Consider the following 22,134-nt stretch of genomic DNA (forward strand, 5'->3'; position numbering starts at 1 on the left):
AGAAAAGATTGACTCGATCTGATTTATTTCTCCACCTTTCTCTCTGCTGATTATGAAGAATCTACACCCATCCAGTGACGGAGGAACCATTCAGGGGCTGAATACTGTGGGTTCACTTAGTGTGGGCTTTGGAGTCCCAGAGCTGAGCACTTTTGGGTCTCTATCTCCTCACACACTCACACACTGAGTCTGTTAACATCCAAATCAAGTCCACAGGAGGAGGAGGAATACATAAGAATGGATAAATATACCCTGTGCAGGTGATGAGTGTGCATGCAAACTATTCTGTGTCAAGCACTGTTGCAAAAATCCAAACTGTCAAGATGCAGTGATGGAAGTAACTAAGTACATTTAATCAAGTACTGTAATTATTTTAAGGCAGTTGGTGCCTGCTTCATATTTGTTCCCCACTACATTTCACAGTGAACTACAGTTATGTGATAGCTGCACTGCTGTGTAAAAGCAAAACAGCTTCATTTCGGTCAAAAATGACTTTCTGTACTTTTCTGAAGAATAACCACTGTGGACAAAAGTTTTTTTTTAAATAGTGGGTTGTGTTTGTCTTAACTGAGAAAAGTTCTGGACAAACCAAGGCTTTGTTTTGTTGTGCTTAGAAATGCTTTGTTTAACCACGCATGAAGTTACTGTTTTTGGTGTTGCAAGCTGCAGTTTTTAAGGATAGGAAGAATAATACTGTTTTAATTCAATACGAATGTTAGTTTAGCCAATTTGGTCCAAGTAATACAAGCTGCTGATGTACCATGAAAAGACAATCATGAGAAAGTGGTTCTATATCAATAGATTTTATCACCATTATTGCCGTATTGCTTACTGTAATCAACCACAAATTGAGAGATCAAATGGAAATTAATGCCTTTTGACTCAGCATGAGCTCTTGTTATTATGTAGACAATGCAGAGGCAGAGTACCTGAACTTCTGAATAAGGGTCAGAGGTCAAATCTGAGCTCAAGATTATTTTTTTTTTTTAGATAAATACCTTCATTTAATAATAATAAATTTAAAAAAGAATTGCCACTTTTCAAGTATTATGTCTACAGTTTATTTAGCTGGACACAGAAACAACTTTAAAGTCATTTTCACTCTGGTGAGTTCAGGTCTTTTGCCTTTACAGGGCAGTGTAGTCACTGAATACTTTTCAGACTAAGGCAGCTTTCAGTACTTTCATGCTTGTGACCCCTCACAGAAAAGCAATGTTTTCTTGTGTCCCTTGTGCTGTCGTAGATATCTCTGAGTTAGCGGTTCCACCAAAGAGACATTTAACCTCTCAATTTCTAATATGGTTTCATTTTAATTGCTGTGTAAAGCCCATTAATGGGCAAATGATACAGTATTTTACAAGAAAAAGCTGAAACTAGAGAAAAGTCAACATAAATTTAATACAAACTTGTAAAGCAATTTGTGTCCAGTTACATGTTTTTTCAGGAACTACAATAGTTTTAGTTGATTTTTGAATTCTCAGCTGAATGTGTGTGTGTGTGTGTGTGTGTGTGTGTGTTGTCAAAAACTGGGTTTTGTTATTTTGCTGTTGTGTCTTAACTGTTTTGAGGATTTTTAAATAAAATATTACTATAAATAATTGTAATACATATGTATAATATTTAAAAAAAAAATGTGCATGCGGAGGCCCTCATAGACAGCTGTCTGGTTTGCGTCTGTGACAGGTTGGCGCCTGCCAATGACACCACACCTTCTCCTCCTGGCATAGACAGATTTCAGGGTTGGATGCAGGAGATACATCCCCCTCAAAATGTAGAGCATGTTCATTTGTCCCCCTGAGTAAAAACATTAGCAGAAGACTTTTATTTTGACAAAAATAAAGACATTTACACTATAAACTGCAGAAAAGGCACAAGTTGGTGCTTAAAAAACACCAGAATGCAGGAAATAAAGTGTGTGATGCTCAGAATTTTCTGGCGGAGGACCCTGATACCCCCGTTTCATAAGTGACCCTCCTTATGTTAAAAAGAAATCGACGCCCTCTCCTCCTGGCCACCCACACAGTTGGGCCGCTCTACATATAGTGCAGCTGCCAGAATGAAAGTTTGCCTGAAACCTGCATTTAAAGAAACGCAAAAGTCAAATTCACCAGTCTTGAAGTGCAAAGCAGTGAGCTTTGAAGTGTAGTTTGTGTATGCCAGTAAAAATAAGAAAACACACCAATAAGAAACAGAATGTGAAACTAATCTCAGTTAGAGATGGTGGAAAGTGTGTGTGTGTGTGGAAGTTATTCATGTGTTAAAAAACAGGGTTGGAGGAAAAGTCATGATGAACAGATGAACGTTTAACAAAGTTTTAAAGGTATAAAAACTCTGAAACTTTACTGTGCTTATTGTTTTTCAGTCGAGCCATTTCAGCCACCCAGAATCCTCCTGGCATAGGCTTCTGTGGTGTGTGTGTGTGTGTGTGTGTGTGTGTGTGTGTGTGTGTGTGTGTGTGCGTGTGTGTTTAGACCAACTGTACCAGAGCATCCCTTGCCCTTTTCCTGAAGAATCCCAAAAATATCTGAAGTAAGTTGTGACAACATTTCCCTCACAGCGCATCCCCCCCGCAAAACCCCATCCACCTCCGCGCGCCTATTGGTCCTGGCTTTTCCTTCACCGCGTCACGATTGGACGAGTCCTCCGCCCGTCTGTTTGACTGACACCACCGGAGCCACAGTCTCCTCCCAGCGCCAGCAGACGCTATTTGAGTGGGGACCAGCGGATTGTTGTACATAGAGCCGGTTTAGTGTCGTCAATGGGAAGCACACGAGACGGTGGCAAAGCGAGTTACGGTCTAGATTGAAATCCGCGGCTGCACCATGCTCTCCAGGTCTATCCCGTGTCTGTGGATTACATTTTGCCTTCATTTATGCTGTTATGTAGACAGCGGAGAAGCACAGAATGCGAAAGAAGGTAAGTTCTTAAAGTTTGGACTCTCTTCCATCCCATCGCGTTTGGAAGACATCCTCCAGAATTAATAGAGAGCTTTCCAAATTCAGCAGCTGCTTTGCCTGTTTTTTCAAATGTTCTCTTTAAATCCCACGCGATGTTTGAGTTCCCCTACAATGCAGGATGTTTTATAGAGCCAGTGCAGTCAGATGAGGCCGGTGTGCGGGGATGACAGCGCTGTCTGCTCCCGGGCTGTTTGCGAGCGACCTCTCGGTGTTTTACGCACGGCAGTTAAACGCCGTAGAGCACGGATTAGACGCAGGAGCTGTTGTTTTTATTTGACTCCAGCGCCAATGCGTTATCGGCATAACTAGCCTGCTCGGTATAGATTAACAATCTATCACGGCAAACTAGGTAATATCAGCGGATCGATCGTCCCAGCAAGCTCGCCTGCGTGGAAGTGAGTGAGCCGTCGATCTGGACGCGGTTACGGAGGGTTATTTCCTTCCAAAGTGGCCTCGGCTCTCTAACAGTCCAGTCTTGTTTCATATAGGAAAACACGGCAGATTGATGCGGAGCTCTAATCTGCCTCAGACGCTCAAGTTGACTAGAGTCAAGGCTGTAAAACACTAAAAATAAGAGGGCATTTAAATGTCTCCAAATGGCTAAAAATGGTACTTTTAATTGATAAGATTGAAGGTAAATTAATGAAATTAAGTCATGCGTAAAAACAGAAAATCACAGCACAGGTATTGATTTTCTCCACACTCAAACTACAGTGCAATAACGGAGCGCAGTCTGGATGTAATAGCTGATATGAATTGTAAATCCTCGGCGCTTACATGCGGGATTTCGCAGACCTCCATATCACACAGTCTCCTGTAAGATACAACCAGAGCATTATTTTTTTACGGCAGTGCGTCCTGGCTGCTGCCCCTCTCATCATGGAGCTGTCTGCTCAGACCAAATACAATTAAAACAACTTCATTTTTTTTATGAAACCCGCCGTGGTGCCGCTTTGCGCTCTCGCACGCTTCCAGAACATAGAACAGGCTGATTTGACAATTCTCTCTCTCAGATTAAAACTGCAACAAGCCGCATGTTAAACGGCTTCACTGCAGTTTTAAGGTCGTTTGCTGCTGAGAATATTCTTGAGTTGAAGCGCATGTACTGTATGTGCGTCGGGATGGAAGCGGCTGCTTTGACCTTAACGCAACAACTTCCACTCCAACAATGAGTTTTAATAAACGGATGCGTAAAATAAACCCACATTTAATCGAATAAATTTGGTGACATTTTACGCGCAATGCTTCCAAACATGCGTGTTTCCTTCTAGGCTCTTAATGTCTTCTTTATTCCCACTGTCAGCGTCTTCATTTGTGTCTCACAAAGTTCCCCCGCAGACATGAGGACCTGTCTACTGCAGTGTATATATTCTTATTGAATGTTTTAGCTGCTGCCGCTGCTAGAAATTAGGTCACGGGTATATGCGCTATAGATACCGATGTGTGGCCTATCAGTAATACCCAGCCCCGGTGCCCCGGTGAGATTTAACCACCTGCCTCTCGGTTTCCTGTCACTAGTGATTCTGCTGGACTCCAAGGCACAGCAGACAGAACTGGAGTGGATCTCCTATCCTCCCAATGGGGTAAGTCTGCAGAAGCATCACACGGATATACTCCATATATGTTCCCCAGCTCTCTGATGTCCCACATCTGTGACAAGAATAATAATATTTAGAGGAGGCATGCAAGGGCGTAGAATTTGTTTCAGCACTGGGGGGACACATCTGAAAGAAACGGTTTAGGGGGGGAATATTTGAGCGTCAAACACTTGATATCCTATATTCTGGTAAATTTGTATGCACCAAATTGTGCCTTATCTGCATCAGTTTATGGTGTACATGTCTTTAGTGTTGTCAAAATAAAAGTCCAGATGTTTGTAATGCGGGAGGGACAAATGTCCATGTTCTTAATATTGAGGGGAACGTGTCCTCTGTGTCCCACCCAAAATCTGCACCTATGTGTGAAACAAACACAAGGATCAGTATAGCCGATATTCCCCCTGCCCTCAAAAGTCTCCTCGAAGGAAAGATAAAGAATGCAAGAGGCTGTTTCTGCTACTAAACTCTCCCGGCTTTTGACATTCAGAGCACAAAGGCCTTAAGCAACCCACTTTCAACTTGCTAGTCTGATTAAAAGCAGGCTGTGAGAAACTTTTAAATAAATAATGTGAGCAGAAGCAGATAAACGGAGCACAATCATCCTTTAAAAGATGTGTTTGTGCGATAAAAACGCAACTGCTAATCTCCCTTCATTCACCGCAGTTTGTTGTATACAGTAACGTCTGAAACATTTCATATACCTTTGTCATTTTCATTACAGAGTAATCACCTCCAGTTTGATTGCCAATCATTGGGTGTCTGTCTCAGTTTAACGGCTAGATTCAAAACGGTGATGTTCTGTCGTGAATGCATTCCTTTAAAAATGTATGTCTTCTCGTTTCAGTGGGAAGAGATCAGCGGCTTGGATGAGAACTACACACCCATTCGCACATACCAGGTTTGTCAAGTCATGGAGCCCAATCAGAATAACTGGCTTCGGACTAACTGGATAGAGAAGGGCAATGCCCAGAGAATTTTTGTGGAACTGAAGTTCACCTTGAGGGATTGTAACAGCCTACCTGGTGTGGTGGGCACATGCAAGGAGACGTTCAATCTGTATTACCAGGAAACAGATTCGGAGGTGGGAAGGAGCTTACGGGAGAACCAGTACGTGAAAATTGACACGATCGCCGCAGATGAAAGCTTCACCCAGGGCGACCTGGGCGAGAGGAAGATGAAGCTGAATACAGAAGTGCGCATAATTGGCCCCCTGTCCAGGCGGGGCTTCTACCTGGCCTTCCAGGATGTCGGGGCGTGTATCGCCCTGGTCTCTGTCAAAGTTTATTACAAGAAGTGTTGGTCTATCATCGAGAACCTGGCCACGTTCCCCGACACTGTGACGGGATCGGAGTTCTCCTCGCTGGTGGAGGTCGAGGGCATGTGTGTGAGCGACGCCGAGGAGGAGGCCGACAACTCTCCCAAGATGCACTGCAGCGCCGAAGGGGAATGGCTCGTGCCAATTGGGAAATGTATATGCAAAGCTGGATTTCATCAGAAAGGAGATGCGTGTGAACGTGAGTACCTTTTTTTTTTTTTTTTTGGTCAAGAAACAATAATTTAATTTGCTCATTAGCATTCGCAGAGTTGTTTCTTCTTGAATTAACTTTCAGAAATCAGTCAGGGGCATCCTGGATTTCTCACAGCAAAAAGGTGCGCCAAGAAAAAATACAATAAACTGGGGAGTATTTGTGATTTGATTATGCAAAGCAGGTAAATGACAATTTAGGCATCAGTGGCTGAATAGTTGGCAAATGGGATTAAAGCAGCTGATCTGACAGCAGTAAAGATGCATAAAGTATTGAGGCCAAACATGCTCAGTATAATAATTGAAATCTGTGTTAATTGATTACGAGGCCCTTCATAGCCAGGATTCTGTTGACACTGGGATTAAATAATAACTTGAGTTTAGCTCCTCAGCTCCAATAGTTCTATCTTTCTTAGTGGCGACGAGCCAAAACAATCAGCAGCAGAATACAGAGGTCTAGAGGAAGTCCAGCCGTTCCTTCAGTATCATTCTACCGCGGGCAAATGACCCTGACAGAGAGGGAAAACAAATAGCCGTCGCACTGTGGCATTTAGGCCTCAGGATATTTATGAAGGAGCCTAACAGGAAGGGCAAACGCAGCCTCGCTGTGCCTCATTCTTGCCTTGTTGTGGTGCTGGATCGTGCCGCTACAATTAACAATAACCTGCTCTCTGTCACTCTGAATGCTCAGAGGATTATTTTCAGTGGGCACCTGACTTGAAAGATAAAAATCACCATGGATTAAACGGGGGTGACTTAGGTCATGGAACTTAAGTGGCCTGCCTTGTCCAGCCTTTTTTTTTTTTTTTTTTTTTTGCAAAGTGGGCAACCTCAATCTAAGCAGCTTATGAGGAGCAGCAGCCAGTAATAATTGAATGGAATGTGTCTAAGAACAAATTAGTGTCCCTGGCAGACAAGCTTTTATGCCACGCTGTCATCCATTAGGGACCCCACTGAGGGAGGTGTGTTAATGAAATGTATTAGGCCATGTAATTTAGAGCAACACAGCCCACCTCAAGTTGTGCTATGTCTCTGATGTTAGCGGGCGATCGCTGATTCAACCCCACGGAGCTCCTTCTTATTGTTCTTGTTGTTTTAATATGCATAGATGTAAGATCCAGTTGTGCCCTTTGGTGGAAAGAAAGCCCACGATTTATTTCCACAGGGAGAGCGATGCAGCACAACAACAAATAGCTCCGTCTTGTCAAAGTAATGTTAGCAACCTTTCCTTATTATGTCTTGGTGCAAAGCCCTCAGAACAGAGAACTGTGGCATCTCTCTATTAATTAATCTGTCCACACGTCAACTAAAACAAATACCGAGATATTCTAGACAAGCAGTGCGGTGAAACCTACCCTCAGGTTGTTTAAAGTCTGAGAAAGAAGGCTCCTTAATGTGTACGCGGATCAAATTCCAGTCTTGACACTGCACCTTTATGAGCTTTATCTCCACTGAGGCATGAGAAGCCTTTGTATTAAGGGGTAGTTAATCTAAATAAAATGAGAATCACGGTGCACCATCAGCACTTCTTCCAGCGGCTCCACTGACATTAAATTGTCCATTCAGTAGTTTCCCCGAGCACAATCTAAAAGCTATTCAAAGTATTTCTATCAGCCGAACAGCGGAGCAATAAGTCCAAGTGGCTGTGACCGTTAAAAATGTGAAATCCTGGCATTTGGACCTCGGACTAGCTTGTCTTAGCGGTGTAAAAGTACATCTCTATAATGGTGCCTCAGGGTGATGCTGCACCTTTATTACAAAGGCTTCAGTATGCTTCAAACAAAGTAGTTCGTACGGAGTGTGGTCCGAATAATTCTGAAGGCAATAGTGTTTATACCTGTGGGGCAAACTTCACGAGGGGAAAATTCTGCCGTCATTGAGAGCGGGGAGATGAATTGTGCGAATGGGGGTAACAGAACACACTTTTTCAGTCTTTCCTCAAAAACCTTATAGGCGGTGCACTCATTTGTACACATAAACATGACAGAAATGGATGAAAACATGTATAAAAATTGTATGAGATCAAACCCATCCTGCCTTCAAACCTCCGCCAGTTGTTGCAAAAATGGGTCAGTATGTCCTCATACAACAGTTCACATGAGAACTTAGGAAAATGCACACAAAACTCATATGTTATGTACTTGTAACCTCGTATGTTAGTGTGACATCTATGGAATCGCTGCCCTAAGAATGACGTTACATACTTAATGTAAAGTTATATAGGTTTGTTATAGGCGTGTTGAGTTACTTTGGTTAGGTCTAGGAAAAGAAACATGGTGTCTATGTACCCTAAAGTTACTCAAAGTTCACTTGGTTTCACACAGTTATGAAGCCTGGTCTCCTGGGGGACAGTCCCATGTCTTATATCCCATTTAGTACCTCCTTACGGGGACCTGTCCTTCTTTACTCCCGTCAGCGCATTGGTCACATGACTGCAGCCTTCCCAAATACATGGGTTATAAGCAAATTACCGGCTCATGATTATGTGGGATATACATGAATTTGGGGGGTATACGTACAAACACCGCATGAGAACAGTCCGAATGGGTATAAATGTTGTGACTGTTGGATTCTGAAAGGTACAAAAGTTGTTGCAAACCTTCTTATTCCAACATTCGGGAGATACTGTTTGACTCTCCAGCTCGAGCTTTGGAGCAATCTGACGGCCAGGATTTTAAATTTGCGACTGGTCACCAAAATGTTCAAATATTTTCTGTAGATTTTATCTTCCTACATGCTCTAATGGACTTTAATCGTTGGACTCAGCCTTCCAGATTCTTAAAACATTAAAGCGTGGAGGCAGAGGATTTCTGATGCCATTGAATGATGTCACTGGCACTTCCTTGGAAGTATGCTTATGCCTTAAAAGGAATTCTTCACCCACAAAATGACCATTTGTATATCGATTGCTCACCATGTGTTATCTTGAATTTGTGAAGAAAACTTTGTTTTTTTCACGTCTCCACAGTGAAAGGAGAATCCAAATAAGTTGAACGTTCTTCTCGAACTGAAGTCACATTTAACAACAGTAAAACTATATCAAAACTTCTTTTTACAAACTCTTCCACAGCTCATGCAGTGTAATCCAAGTCTCATTTATCCAGTTGTATGCTCAGTACTTCCCAAACACGTACAGAAGTGCAGACCCTGATGTTCACCTTTTTTGGATTCTTCGCTCACTGTGGAGGCATGCGAGAAAAACCTTTTCTCCACAAATTCAATGTGATACACACAAATGGTCATTGTGCAGGTGAAGTATTCCCTTAAGACCATGCTTAACTGCCTCAATCTAGTATCAGCAGTGTGCTATGATTACAACATGGCTGCCATATAAAATATTCAACCGGAGGGCGGGTGCAGGTGGAGTGAGCAAGTCGAGCTGTCAGTCATGTCATCTGAGGAGCCCCCTCTGTGGATGCAAAAGGCCTCCTCCGAAACGTGTTGTGATCCACTCATTCATCACCGTCAGCGAAGAGGGACCCCTTGTCTTTCACCCCTCTGCCCCCCACACCCCTCCCTCTGTCTCTCTTTAACTCTTTGTGTGGCAATCTCTGGCAGTAAATGTCACTCTTCTTCTCCGCCTGCTGCGTTCACTGGTCTCAGTGTAATGGGTGTTGAAAAAGGCCAGTTGAAGTGTCCCCGCAGCCTGCGCGGGGCTTCATTTTGCGAAGAAGTGCGTGTTGGGAAAATAGCACCCATTCATCCGCTGGTCTTGTTCAGCGCTGGCTACTGGTGGCAATGGAGCCACAGAGTCGTTTAGACAGAGAGAGGGCCCTTGTGGGAGGACATTGGCGTCTTTGTTTGGCTCAATCCAGGGAATGTATGTTGTCCGATTTTGACACATCACATCATTGTGGTACTAAGTAACCAGTGGCTGTGAAATGATTAACTGTTGACCCTCAACCAGGAAAGGGAGAGGCCTCTATCTATGGAAAAACAGATAAAACACCCTCTATCTTGCTGCTATCGGTGCATGCTAACAAGAGAATTAATGAGAGGATACAGCATCCTGTAGACGCTGGCACCATCCATCTTGACTGTCAGGGAGTTGGACAGAAGTTAGTTGGAGACTGATTGATGACCGAGCCCCCCGAGGGAAGGGGCCTGAGCAGTTGGGGTCTGACCGCGACAGCTAACGTGTATGGAAGCCACCAGGCGGCCCGGGCAGCCAGGCCCAGCTCCAGGCCTTGGAGAAAAAGCCGCATTTAGCATTTCAAATGAAGCCAGGAAGCCAAGAGTCAGGAGGTCCTCATACATCTTGATGCTCCCCTGATTGATAAGGTGTGAATTTAATACACCAAATGGCTGTCTTTTACAACTGCTCAGGAGCTTAATTATGCAAATGACAGGTGTGAGCCGAATCCACAAGAGACCCAAATGGACCTAAATCACTCAAGATTGAAATAAATTGGTGATGGATGGGAGCTCATCCTGTCACTGCCAGTGTCTGCTTCCTGTGAATAGTAGCATTCTTCTACAGCCCTGGGCTTTTCCTCCTTGCTGTCTTGGCCTGGCAGGTAGCAGTCAGACTCACAGATGTGGTATTCTCTGCTCAGGATGTTACTACCAATGCAGTTGGCAGGGTCCTAAAATTGATCACTTAGGGGAAGGACTTTGAGACATGGGGTTAGGAAAAGTTTAGATGAATCATTTAAGTCATACATCAAGTGATACGTCAAACATTCTTTGGTTTCATTCTCTCACATCTAAGGAATTGCTGCTTTTCTCTGTTTTATACCATCGTGAATATACTATGTTTGGAGTTTTTTGGACTCTTGGTTTAACAAAACTAGACACCCATTTGGTTCAGGTAACATTTCTCGGACAAGTAGACAATTAGAAAAATACAGATTTGGGGGCTAACATGAATTATTTTCTTTACAAATCAATCAGTTGGTGTAGGAAATAGTGAAAAATGGCCATGGCAAATTCCCATAACCAGTGCTAACATCTTTGAACATGTTGTTTTGTCCAACCAAGAGAAACAGAAAATATTAACATTAGAGGTACAACCAATGGTTCTACGATTATTTTCTTGAGTAACAGATTAGTTGTTTGGTTTATAAACTGTCAGAAAATAGTGAAAAATGTCATTCAGTGTTCCCCAAAGCCCAAGATGACGTCCTGAAATGTCTTTTTTTACCCACAAACCAAAGATTTACTGTTTACTATCATAGGGGAGTAACAAAACCAGAAAATATTCACATTTAAAAAGCTGGAATCAGAGACTTTAGGCTGTTTTCTTAAAAAAAAAACCACTCAAACTGATTAATCCATTATCAAATTAGTTGTGTAAATTAATAGTTGAGTAGGCTAATTGTTGCAGCTCTAATTCACCTTTAAAAAGTTGGCTAATTTTGCTTACAAAAAACTGAACTACTGTATATTTCCATTGTCACAGAACGATTGGTTGATTATCCAGATTTTGTAAATATTTGAATTTTCTGTTGGGCAATTCATCCATTATAGATAATTGTTTTCACCTCCAAACATGTTGATTACATTTCTGTGTTTTTCAATGTTCAGTACATTTCAAGAGTTTCTGTATTTTGTGATCAAATGGTAGAAGTAGTACTACAAGTAGCTTGGTACTGATTTCCTGCACCACCCCAAAAATAGGCTCTCTGTCCTCTATATGGTGTATGTAGTGGAAAAAACAAAGAAGCAGTGATTTCATAGCAAGTTTCTGCAGCAGAGAGAACAATGGTTGCTCAAATGACAAAAAAAGGCCAATGAAAAGGGTGTTAGGTTTTAGCTGAAGTTGCTCTACTGAGAACAGATGTAGACTTGTCTTTGCGACCAGAAGATATTACTGTGTCCCTGTGCACTTCTCTCGCTCTGATCTAATTCCTTCTCATTAGTAGAAACTAAACCACACTTACTTCCTCAGAGGATGAAGAGAGGGCAGAATGTTTGAAATCGTGATTTGGCAAGCTACGATAAAAAAGTATTTATTTTACTTTCACATCCAGTGCCCCCTTTTAAATATACACTTCCAAATGAGAAGTAAAAGCCAGAAGAAGTTGTTTCCCGGGATACAGTTGCTTGAGCTTGTGCCAGTAGTGCTTTCTGTGGGATCCGGCTTCCCTGTCAACATGTCAAATTAAATACAAATGGCTCATTTTACATGCTGAAAAAAAAAACTTTCACCGGGAGGCTCATTCACAAAGTCCTTTGGCTTGGTAAATATTTGTCTCAAAGTTACATTTGTATGAACCGCACCAGTGCTGAAAACAAAAGGCCTGTCACGACTAATTATTTGTTCCAGCTGGTTTCCAGGTTCATAGATATCACACTGAGGTAAAGATGGATCTAAAACACACGATCTAAGCACCGAGAACTGAGCTTAAAGAAGGACAGGAGGCAGCGTCTGGTAATGGGTTTGTCTCTCACCTCTGCTGATAAGCTACAGCTACTGTCTCATGCATACATGAATATCAAGCAGCTGGAAAAGCTCGGTCCACTCAACTTTTGTAGGCACACAAACCTTTTTCAGGAAACACTGTGAGGAGCTTCAAAAACAGATCTCATGGGAATATTTTACAAATACGAGTAACCTTTTGGCTTGTTGTTCTTTATTCTTAAGCTGTATGCTGTTTTTGCTCAGTTTTCACAAGAGCCCAGCTGATACTGGATTTTTGGGCAGATGCTAATACCAGTATTTGGAAGTAAAATCTTCTGATATTGATTGGCTGATATTACACACACACACACACACACACACACACACACACACACACACACAGAAAATGCACATTTTTTCCAGTAATCCCACACTTATGGCAAAGATATGTTATAGAGGCAGAATATTTTACAGTTTAACAATAAACTTCATGACATCATTGCAGTGAAGCAAGTAAACTTCAATGGCAATTTTAAAATTATAAATTACTCCAAGTATGTTTTTTGCACTATGTTCTTTAAAACTTTAAAAAATGAAAAAAAATAATTAAATAGAAAAATACAACAGTATATGTCTGACAACATGTACACCATTACTGATATATCTATGATAAGCCAATATGGGCCATTAAAATTGGCCAGCTGATATATCAGTCAGGCTCAGTTCCTTTCTTTACATGCTCATTGCATAATTACTAAATAACCATATACATGTTATTTTCAGACTTATTTAGTGTAATAAAAAACAACACCAGTTGGCCTGTTATTGGTACGAAACGTGTTTTAGCACAGTTCTGCTGAAAAATAAAAGTTTTACACAATTTGAAATAGTCTGATGTAGATTTTCAACACAGGGCAAACATCTATATATGCATGTAAAAAGAAGAATGATGCAAGGATATGAGACTATGTAGACAGGATTTTCAGTGCCTTAGTCTAGGGCTGGGCAACATATTGATCTTTATGGTGATATGAGACTCGTAAGTTTCAAAGGCAAGCAATTTTCTGAACTTACCAGACTGTTTTAGTTGTTCTATTGTTTGTCTTTACGCACTTAGTCAGTATGTCTACATTGCTGATGGTTATTTATTAAACATCTCATTATGAAAATATTTTGTGCAAACACCAACAGTCAACCCTACAATATTGTCGCAATATCGATATTGAGGTATATGGTAAAACATTTTGTTAAATTTGATTTTCTCAATATCGCCCAGCCCTTTGGGGTACTATACAAGTTCTAGGACAGTTCTTATGAAAACTAAATATTTTATGTGATCTGAAATTGTTGAAGTTTTCAACAAAGGGAAAACATCTGCGTATGAACGAAAATAGTCGAGGATTTAAGACCATTCAGATAGGACTTTATGTTTCTCAGTCTTGTCAGAAAAAAAAAAATGACATCCAGATAATGATCAACTGAAGTACGTTTGATACCAAAGAAAAAGTCTGCATTTGATGATTTTGTTGCAAAATCTGAGCCAGTTTTTTATATGATTTCTAAGCACATTTATTGACCTTTATTCTCAATGCAAATAAGAGATACTGATATTTGTGGATACTTTGTGCTGAGTCCAGGAGTGTGTGCATGGTTTGACAATAGTTACCTTTCTTTAAAGAAGAGATGAGGTTTTCGACACCAACCACTCTTAATGTTATTTCAAGGCAGCATGAAAAAACCAGGGGAGTGATGACTAATCGGTATCCAGGTCTTGGAATCTGACCTGCCAGTCCAAATTTGAGGCCCTGTGTTGCATCACATGAATGGACAGAATCCAAGTAAACAGTCCTCATTCTCACACAAACAAAAGCACATGCTCAGCTCTACTGGCAAGAGACTTTGTTAACCCCCCCCAAACGGGGAGACCTCTGCAAGTCTGCGTCAGATAGCGTTATTTCCAAGGTGACACAGGGGTCCACATTTGGCCATGCATGAGGTCAGTGAATATTAACTTCATTTACACATGGCTGCAGACCAGCGCAGCGCCACAATGGAGGCCTGCCTGTTGTGTTTAGTAACATGAGCGCCCTGGCTGACAGGACACTGTCAAGATGGAAGATGGATGATCGCGGCAGTTGACCCCTGATCGCCAGAAGAGTCACCTCTCCGGCCCCCTCTCCCTGCATGACAAAAGAGCCCTCCCCGTGGTGCGGCAGCCCTCATCTCCACTTGCACTAACAGGTTCAGACATCTCCATCGATCCTCGCTTCCATACCTCTTGCAATTCTAAGCTGTTGCCCTTTTTAGCTACCCAAACTGTGGCACAGATGTCTTTTTTTGTAATTGCTTGGCTGCTGACTGCTCGAGAGGGATGCGATCAGACAAGCGAACTCCATGTCAGAAGACAATGTCTTTGGTGTTCTGTGTTGTGTCCCTGTGGCATGAGGGTGAAAGTGATATGTGACTGGGCCCGGGGTCTGGCCACCTTAAGAGGCAGCAGGGAGGGCCCTGTTGTCAGTGGAGCTGCTCCTCTGGGAGGCTTCAGACCACTGGCTCTGTACTTCAATCTTCCTTTAAGAGGAGAATCAATAACTTATTACATAACTTCACACTTTTTTTTCCCACCTACACCAAGAGCAGAGGAAGCAGAACTTAAAATGTGCTGAGGATGACTCTGTTGCAGGAAATTCTGCTCTTTCTTTCAGAGATTTTGTGTTAAAATAAAGACAGCTGGGCAAAACAGGAGGTATCCAATTTTTGGGTAACCAGAGTAGCATCATGAACAATGTTAGGGCTTGTGTAATTATTATTTTAACTGTGTAATTACCTGCCAGTGATTTTCTAGGCTATTTGATTAATAGAGTGGTGCGGTAGTGAGTCCTAAAACCTGGAAATGAGTTAGCGTTTTAGCACTCCCAGCTCCCTTGTCTTGAGGTCAATGGGTTTTTTGAATGGGTTTTGGTTAGATGCCTGAAATAAGGTCTGTAGTTAACACAAACTTAAAAGACATAAAATTTGCCAGTAAATACCCTTCAAGCTTTTATATCTTAAAAAGGCAGCTGCTAACAAGTGAGACTACAGAGCATTATCGCGCTGAACATGGCTTTACAGCATTGTTGTGGTGGTGACGTTAGCCTTGCTACCATAGAGTATTTTGTTTATAGCCTAACATTAGCTTTTTACTTACTTTGTACTTCTACTTCCCTTGGTCATTTATAAGGGTGGGTCCAGCCGCATTCTTTTCTGTGTTTTCACAGAACTGAACCTTTAATTAACCAGGTGAAGCCACATTGAGATTCAGTATAATACTGCATTTGTAACATATAAAGACATGTATAGCTCCATAGTTAGTGTACAGTTACATGGCGGTTGGCACACTCCCAGGAGTATGGGGACACAGAAGCTAAGCAATTTAGCATATTGCAGTGGACACCATATTAGCATGGTTCCGAAAGTGACACACCAGCACACAACCAATTAGAGGCAGCTGTAATATAGCAACTCCTTGTGATCTACAAGGTAAAATGATTGGTTCTGTCAAAGAAGTCTGGTGGAATTGGATGGGGTTAGCAGCAAAAATGTATTTTAGCATCTAAAAAAAGGACCACCTCCAAAAAAACCGATAACAGTCAAGTGTATTCTATATTTAAGTTATTTTAATGCTTTAGCTTACCATTAAACAGCCCTTTCAGATTGGGAACTGAAACCATTATATAGTCATTTTTAAAGCTGCCAAACTCCATCGACAAAAATGGTAATTTTACCTCACAGCACACAGGAGTTGGTGGTCTACTGCCGACTTTCGGAACCAAACTAATGTGGTGTCCAGAGCAGTAAGTAGGTTTATATGTAGCAATGATATTGTGCAGAAACCTACGTTAGGTTAAAAAAATGGGAAAAAGGTTTTGGAAGAGCTTGGGAAAACAGCATTCTGACACTTGCACATGCATACCTACACCAACATTTGAAATGTATGATTTGAATACATAAGAAACTCTACTGGAAAGTGACACAATGATGCTAGAAACTAGATTAGAATTATAATGGAGCCCACCTTAAAAATGTCAGAGAATAGTGCCCATTACATGTTCCCAGAGCATAATGAGAATGACTCATTCTCTCTCTACCTGTCTGGAATATCTGCGTACCTTGATACTACATGGGGCAAATGAAAAAATGTTGTTCTTTTTATATTTGGATGACCCTTTAAGAGCAGTCCAGATCTGCACAAGCACTCCTGGGCATCTGAGGCCAAGCTGGTGTCTTTGTGTGTCAGGGGAGGCCACGGGGACCTGGCCACAGCAGCTAGTTTGACATTGTTCCATTCCCTTCTGTCACAGCTCTGGGACCAGAGCAAGGGGGGTGGTGGTGGATTGGGATGGGCGGGGGCTGGGTCAGTAGGGTTGGTAGGCATTGGCACAATTCAGAGATAATGCTCAGTTGCTGACTGGGGACATTTTCAGTGGCGATTTCGCTTGGGCTGCAGGGGGCTTTGGATCGGTCAGACCTTTGGACCCTGCGCTTTCATCCCCTGAATGCAGAGTCCTCCTCTCATCTGCCATGTCTTTTAGCACAGCTCCCTTTTTGAGCTGACCACCTCATCCATTAAAGGTAGCCGCCTGGCTGGCCTTAAGGGCCCTCTCTCCTGTTTCCATGTGAGTTAAATGAACTAAACAAAAGACGATTAGGAAGGGACATTTTCCATGTCACTGGGAATCCATTTCAAAAAGCTCACTCCGCATGATAGCTTAAAGAACCAGGGAGCTCTTAGGAGTGCCGCGGCTCAGGCGGAGTGAGAGGCTGTAAATTCACTGATGTAATGGGTTTAATCTTTAAATGCCCTTCATTTTCCACCTCCAAATCCATGCAGTAAATCAGCAGGAGAGCTGGAAGAGAAAACAGGTGTTCAAGTTTGTTGTTTGCAGTTTGAATTGCTGTCAGCAGTGACTCTAATGTGGCTGAAGCAGTTGTCTTTTGTAAGATCATGTTACCTCCTCCTTTCTATTTCACTCAAAACCTTTGGAGATTCCTTTGTTTGATTGTCTCAGCTTGGTAGTCTTAGAATTATCTGTGAAATGAAGGTGTAAATTAAACATTTTTCTGTCAGTAAATCACAAGAAAACACCCAAACCAACTTTAGCCTGTCTCTTGATACTTTCTTGCTTTGCTACAGCTGTGACACTCACCCTGGTGGTTGCAGTAGATAAAAAAAACCAACAAAAAACCAAAACAGAACAGAAATGTAAAGTTGAATTTGTTAAATATTCTGTACGTGACACTAATACAGCAGCACCAATAAAGCAGCAAACTGCTATTTGCTGTAAAGACATTGTGGAGTAATGCTGTCCTGAGCAGAGAATTAAGTCACACTACCTCTGTGTGTGGTGTAATCCGAGCTTCTCTGCGGTTTGTTGAGGTAAACTGTTTCAGCCCTGTGTGCATGTTAGCGCATGTGTGTCCCACTAACTAGCTCATCACCGCCACTTTACACAGCACCCATATGGCAATTACCGCTAATATTAGGACGGCGTCAATGTGGAAGTGTAGTGCCCACCCACCAGCCCCCCCCGGCTTAACACTGTTAGGTCTGTCAGCACTGTTGCTGTTGTTTCAGTTCTGCTTATTGCGTTAGCACAGTTAGCTGCTAGCTGCTGGCTAAGCCACTTCAATACTGAGAGCTGCGTCCAGACACATCATACACTCTGAATTTCACTTAGAGCCTCTTTAAAAAGATCTTAGTAATCTCCTTGAAGAGCTGGTCACTAGTTTTTAGCAAACGTTACTGAAACTGGAATGTTTGGGACTACTTTCAGCTGTGGATTGATACACATGTGTTGGTCTTGTAGGTGTTTACAACAACAGGATGGTGTATGAGGGATTGAATCAAGATAAAAGCCTGATGTCTGTGGTTTTGGTCTTTAATAGGCTTTCTTGAGAACAAGAAAAATGTAGACCGTCACCAGCCTTATTCTTTATTGGATCAGTTCACCCCAATTACAAAAAAAAAATATTTTTTTCCACTTACCTTTAGAGGTGTCTAGCCATGCAGATAGTTTTTTTGAAGTGTCTGTTTCTAAGATTTCTGCCTCCAGACAAATGAAATAGAGGTCATTTGTAGTGTTGAAAGCATTGAAAGGGATGTAAAAAAAAAAAATCAATAGCAACATCTCTTTACAGAAACGCTGTTTTGTTATGTTATAAAGGGATTATTTTACCTTCACTGTATTGAGGTGGAGGCAGAAATCACAGGGTCAAAGACTTCTAATGCCACAAAGGTGAGTAAGAAAGTACTGTATGTCTGTAATATTGAATGAACCAACTCCCTGAAACTGACCATGGTCAGCAAGCAATTGTGACTTACTTCACTGTAAGGGCAATCTGAGACAAATATATATTTATTCTGATATAAATATAAATTACAAGTGAAAGTATTAGTGACTTGGAGCTGATGTAGTGTTTGTTAGTTTGCTGTTTAATTCCAAATTGCCCCACTTCAAGGTTAAACTTCGGTGAGTGGCTGTAGCATGACTTAGCACCATAGCAGGAGCATTAGCTTAAATTTGAGTATAACTTAATCAGTGTCTGGCTTTGATCTTTGCTGTGAACAACCAAGCAGGCACTTCCTTCAGTTTTCTCTGCTCAGAGGGCAAAGCTGCGTGCCCTCCAACACAGTGTAAGGGAATGCTAATCTTCTCTTTGTTTCTCGTGGAAAGCTACTTATCTCCCGCTAAGCACAGGTACCTCGGATGAATGGCTCGGTTGTCTGTATGTGTGGAGTGTAGCAGCAGCCAGACAGAGCCATTCCAAGTATGTGTGGGGTGAAGGGAGGATCCAGCACAACATGACATCAGATTCTTTAACCGTTTAAACTTACATTCCAGTGGCTCTTTTTAATCTGACTTCTTTTTTTGGCCTTATTGTAGCCACGTCCTAGGTTCCCTTCTTCTTCTCCCGGAGCCCTCGTGAGGCGTCAGTGTTCGAAATGAACTTGTTTGGAAGGGGTTTGACATTGAAACTCTATCTCCGTCCCGTGAAGAGATTTTCAGCACAGCCTCAGTTCTTTTCCTTTTCTTTGTGTGATCTGCCACTGTTTCCCGGAGCTGGATAGGCGCCTCGTCTCTCATAGGTAGGAGATTAACATGCCTGCCGGCAAAAACCCAGCTGCTGAGCATCTCTTTCTTTATTGAAAGGAGAAAAAAAGACTTAGAGCGGTGCAACAAGCTTGTAGGAAAAGGAGAAAATCGACAAACACCTGCTGCTTTCCTTTGTTGCCCCTGTGATCAGACTAAAAAAAAACAATCTTTAAATATGAAAAATTAAAAAGTATAAACCAAAAGAATTCTAAAGCATAATAATGTAATACTCTGAATATAGTTTAGGTGATGCAGAGCTATAATCAAAATGTTATCAAGCACTGCAGCAAGCTTAATGAATAACTCGTGTCTTCCTTCAAAGTGCGCTTGATTTCTCCAGAACCTCTGCAGCTACAAAAGTCCACACATCACCGGCAAGACGAGATCAATTGAGCTGTCCTTTGGCTTTTCAAGTAGAAGAAATACACTCAGCTAGGATTTTTTCCCAGGTCTGGCTGCCTGTGTTGCTCTGAAATTACTCACAAGATGTACTGCCTCTTACATTGTAGGGGAAAACACCACAGGCTCTAGTCCATAAAAGAGATGCAGCCATAGTTCAGCATGCATAAAATGCCAGTAAACAGAGCCTGATGAATGTCCACACCGAGGCCTACTATTTATTGAGGCAAAGAACACAAGTCACATCTAATCAGAGCTACACACATAGGCCCCCAGGCTACATTAATGCATAAGAAATAAGCTCTGTGTGAGCTATTGACATCCTTCTCTATAGTCGTAACGCGCGGTCATGGTCCTAATCGTCCGCCCTGAAAGTAAAACCGAGAAACATGAAGCAGGAGTTGGGTTTTTAAATAGCATTTCATGGTTGTCTGAGCATCCAGCTAGACACAGGGCATTTTGAAATAGCTGACAGAGAATGTTTATGACAGTATTAACAATGGATTGCAGTGTAATAGAAGCGATCAGACACGTTTTTGTGAGCAATTGCCTTTGTTTTTCACAGGTAGCACTGTGCGGCAGCAAAAACCAAAACCTGCCATTGGATTTCTAGAAAGATTATTCAGTCTTGTTTACTTAACATAGAGTTCCTCATTTAAAATCAGTTTTACCCGTTTTAGACTTTTAGATTTTATTTAGGCAAATGTCGTGTATGACTTCTGGTGTTTAGACTACATTTAACATTTGAGCATGAGCTAAACAAAATGAGCTGCCAGGCCCCTATTAACTCCGTGTTTCTCCCACTGTCTGGTTAGTATGTCTGGTATTTCTGTGCTAGAATACACTACCTGGCCACAGGTGTAAGGTGTGAAAAGTTGAATAAACACATTAATTTACTATACAGCATATACTTATACAATCATAAAATGAAATCTTGAAACTGGATTTTGACACAGGACCTGTTTCAAGTCAGGGGCTCCAGAAGGAAGACCTCCTTCATGGCCCCTATCACTAATGTACTTTAAGCCACTTTTGCTATAGTTCCCTTAGAACTATACGTACACCATGCAGACATGTACCTAGATCTAGACAGTTGGCTTAAAGGTGTCACGGTTAGGGTTGGGTCGGTATGAGGAACAAAAAAAAGGTCAGTTTTTTGTGAAAAACCGCATCAAGTCAGTAATACCGGATTTTCGCCACTTGGGGGCGCAACTGACTCATTTAAAATAAAAAATGACCTTAGGACAACCGTATCAAGTTGTTTCTTTTATTCCTTACAATTAAATTTTGCAGGTTACTCAATCAGTGCAAACAAGGGTTGCCTCCTTCGTCTGGCTCAAAGCCAAAATGTTGCCTTAGTGGCGCATTCTTTTTGTCGAGACTAAATTGTCCACCATTATCGACTCCCGTCACTATTAAACAAACTCCAGGCTACAGTAGAGGCCTCGGCACATGCGCACTTGTATCCCCTAGCTCAGTCCCCGCCCCACCCCCCCCTCTCTCCTGATTGCTGTGTGCGCTTGGTGAAGAGGCAGACACAGGTGCTCACAGACTCGGGCGTACTATAAGCGGTGCGGACTCCGTGTAAAAATGTCCGTGAAAAATCCCCGTGATGTGAAAAATACATGCCGAACAGTCTTTTGTGTGACACTGGTGCATGGACAGTCATGCTTTGCACGCAAAGGGCTTGCGGACATCCACTTTTACCGGGTGGACCTCCGCGGTGTCCGCTCCACGTACGCTCCGCCTGAGTATGCGGTCCAGTTGATCTCAGGAAAAAAAAAAAAAAAAAACGGTCCAAGACGGAGTACCGAACGGAATTGGTATTACCGAGAACCGACCCAACCCTAGTCACGGTACAGTAGAGTATTAAGAAATCCCAAAGGTATGATTTTCAATGCTGTCAAAAATACCAATTTTTCTCCTTCTATTAAATTGATAATGGAGATGCTGTATTGAGGCGCTGTATTGTATAGCACAGCAAGCATCACCAGAGGTCAGTCTCGACTGGTGGAACAGGCAGCTCAGCTTAGAAAGATGGTGACTGCAAGTGGTGGGGATAACGTTACAGGTCAGTAAAAAAGTTAAATGCTCCTACCTCTTTATCAAGAGATGACTTCCTCCAACTACAAAACACTTCATTACCCACACAATTTTATTCAACACATCATCTCCATTC

The 22,134-nt window shown here is 42.0% G+C and overlaps 1 protein-coding gene across 7 annotated transcripts in view; it reads left to right on the forward strand.

Annotated features, from left to right (window-relative positions):
* The first annotated feature begins 2,745 nt into the window (after positions 1-2,745).
* Positions 2,746-22,134, forward strand: part of epha7 (eph receptor A7) — a 123,454-nt gene continuing 104,065 nt past the window's right edge. For all 7 annotated transcript variants that reach the window (XM_049590913.1, XM_049590917.1, XM_049590914.1 and 4 more), the window contains exons 1-3: positions 2,746-2,916; positions 4,476-4,540; positions 5,400-6,069. In XM_049590913.1, the coding sequence (XP_049446870.1) occupies positions 2,823-2,916; positions 4,476-4,540; positions 5,400-6,069 (829 nt within the window). In that variant the 5' untranslated portion in view covers positions 2,746-2,822. The remainder of the gene's footprint in view (positions 2,917-4,475; positions 4,541-5,399; positions 6,070-22,134) is intronic.

This window comes from Epinephelus fuscoguttatus, linkage group LG11 (genome assembly GCF_011397635.1).
Source record: "Epinephelus fuscoguttatus linkage group LG11, E.fuscoguttatus.final_Chr_v1".
In the NCBI taxonomy this organism is placed as follows: Eukaryota; Metazoa; Chordata; class Actinopteri; order Perciformes; family Serranidae; genus Epinephelus; species Epinephelus fuscoguttatus.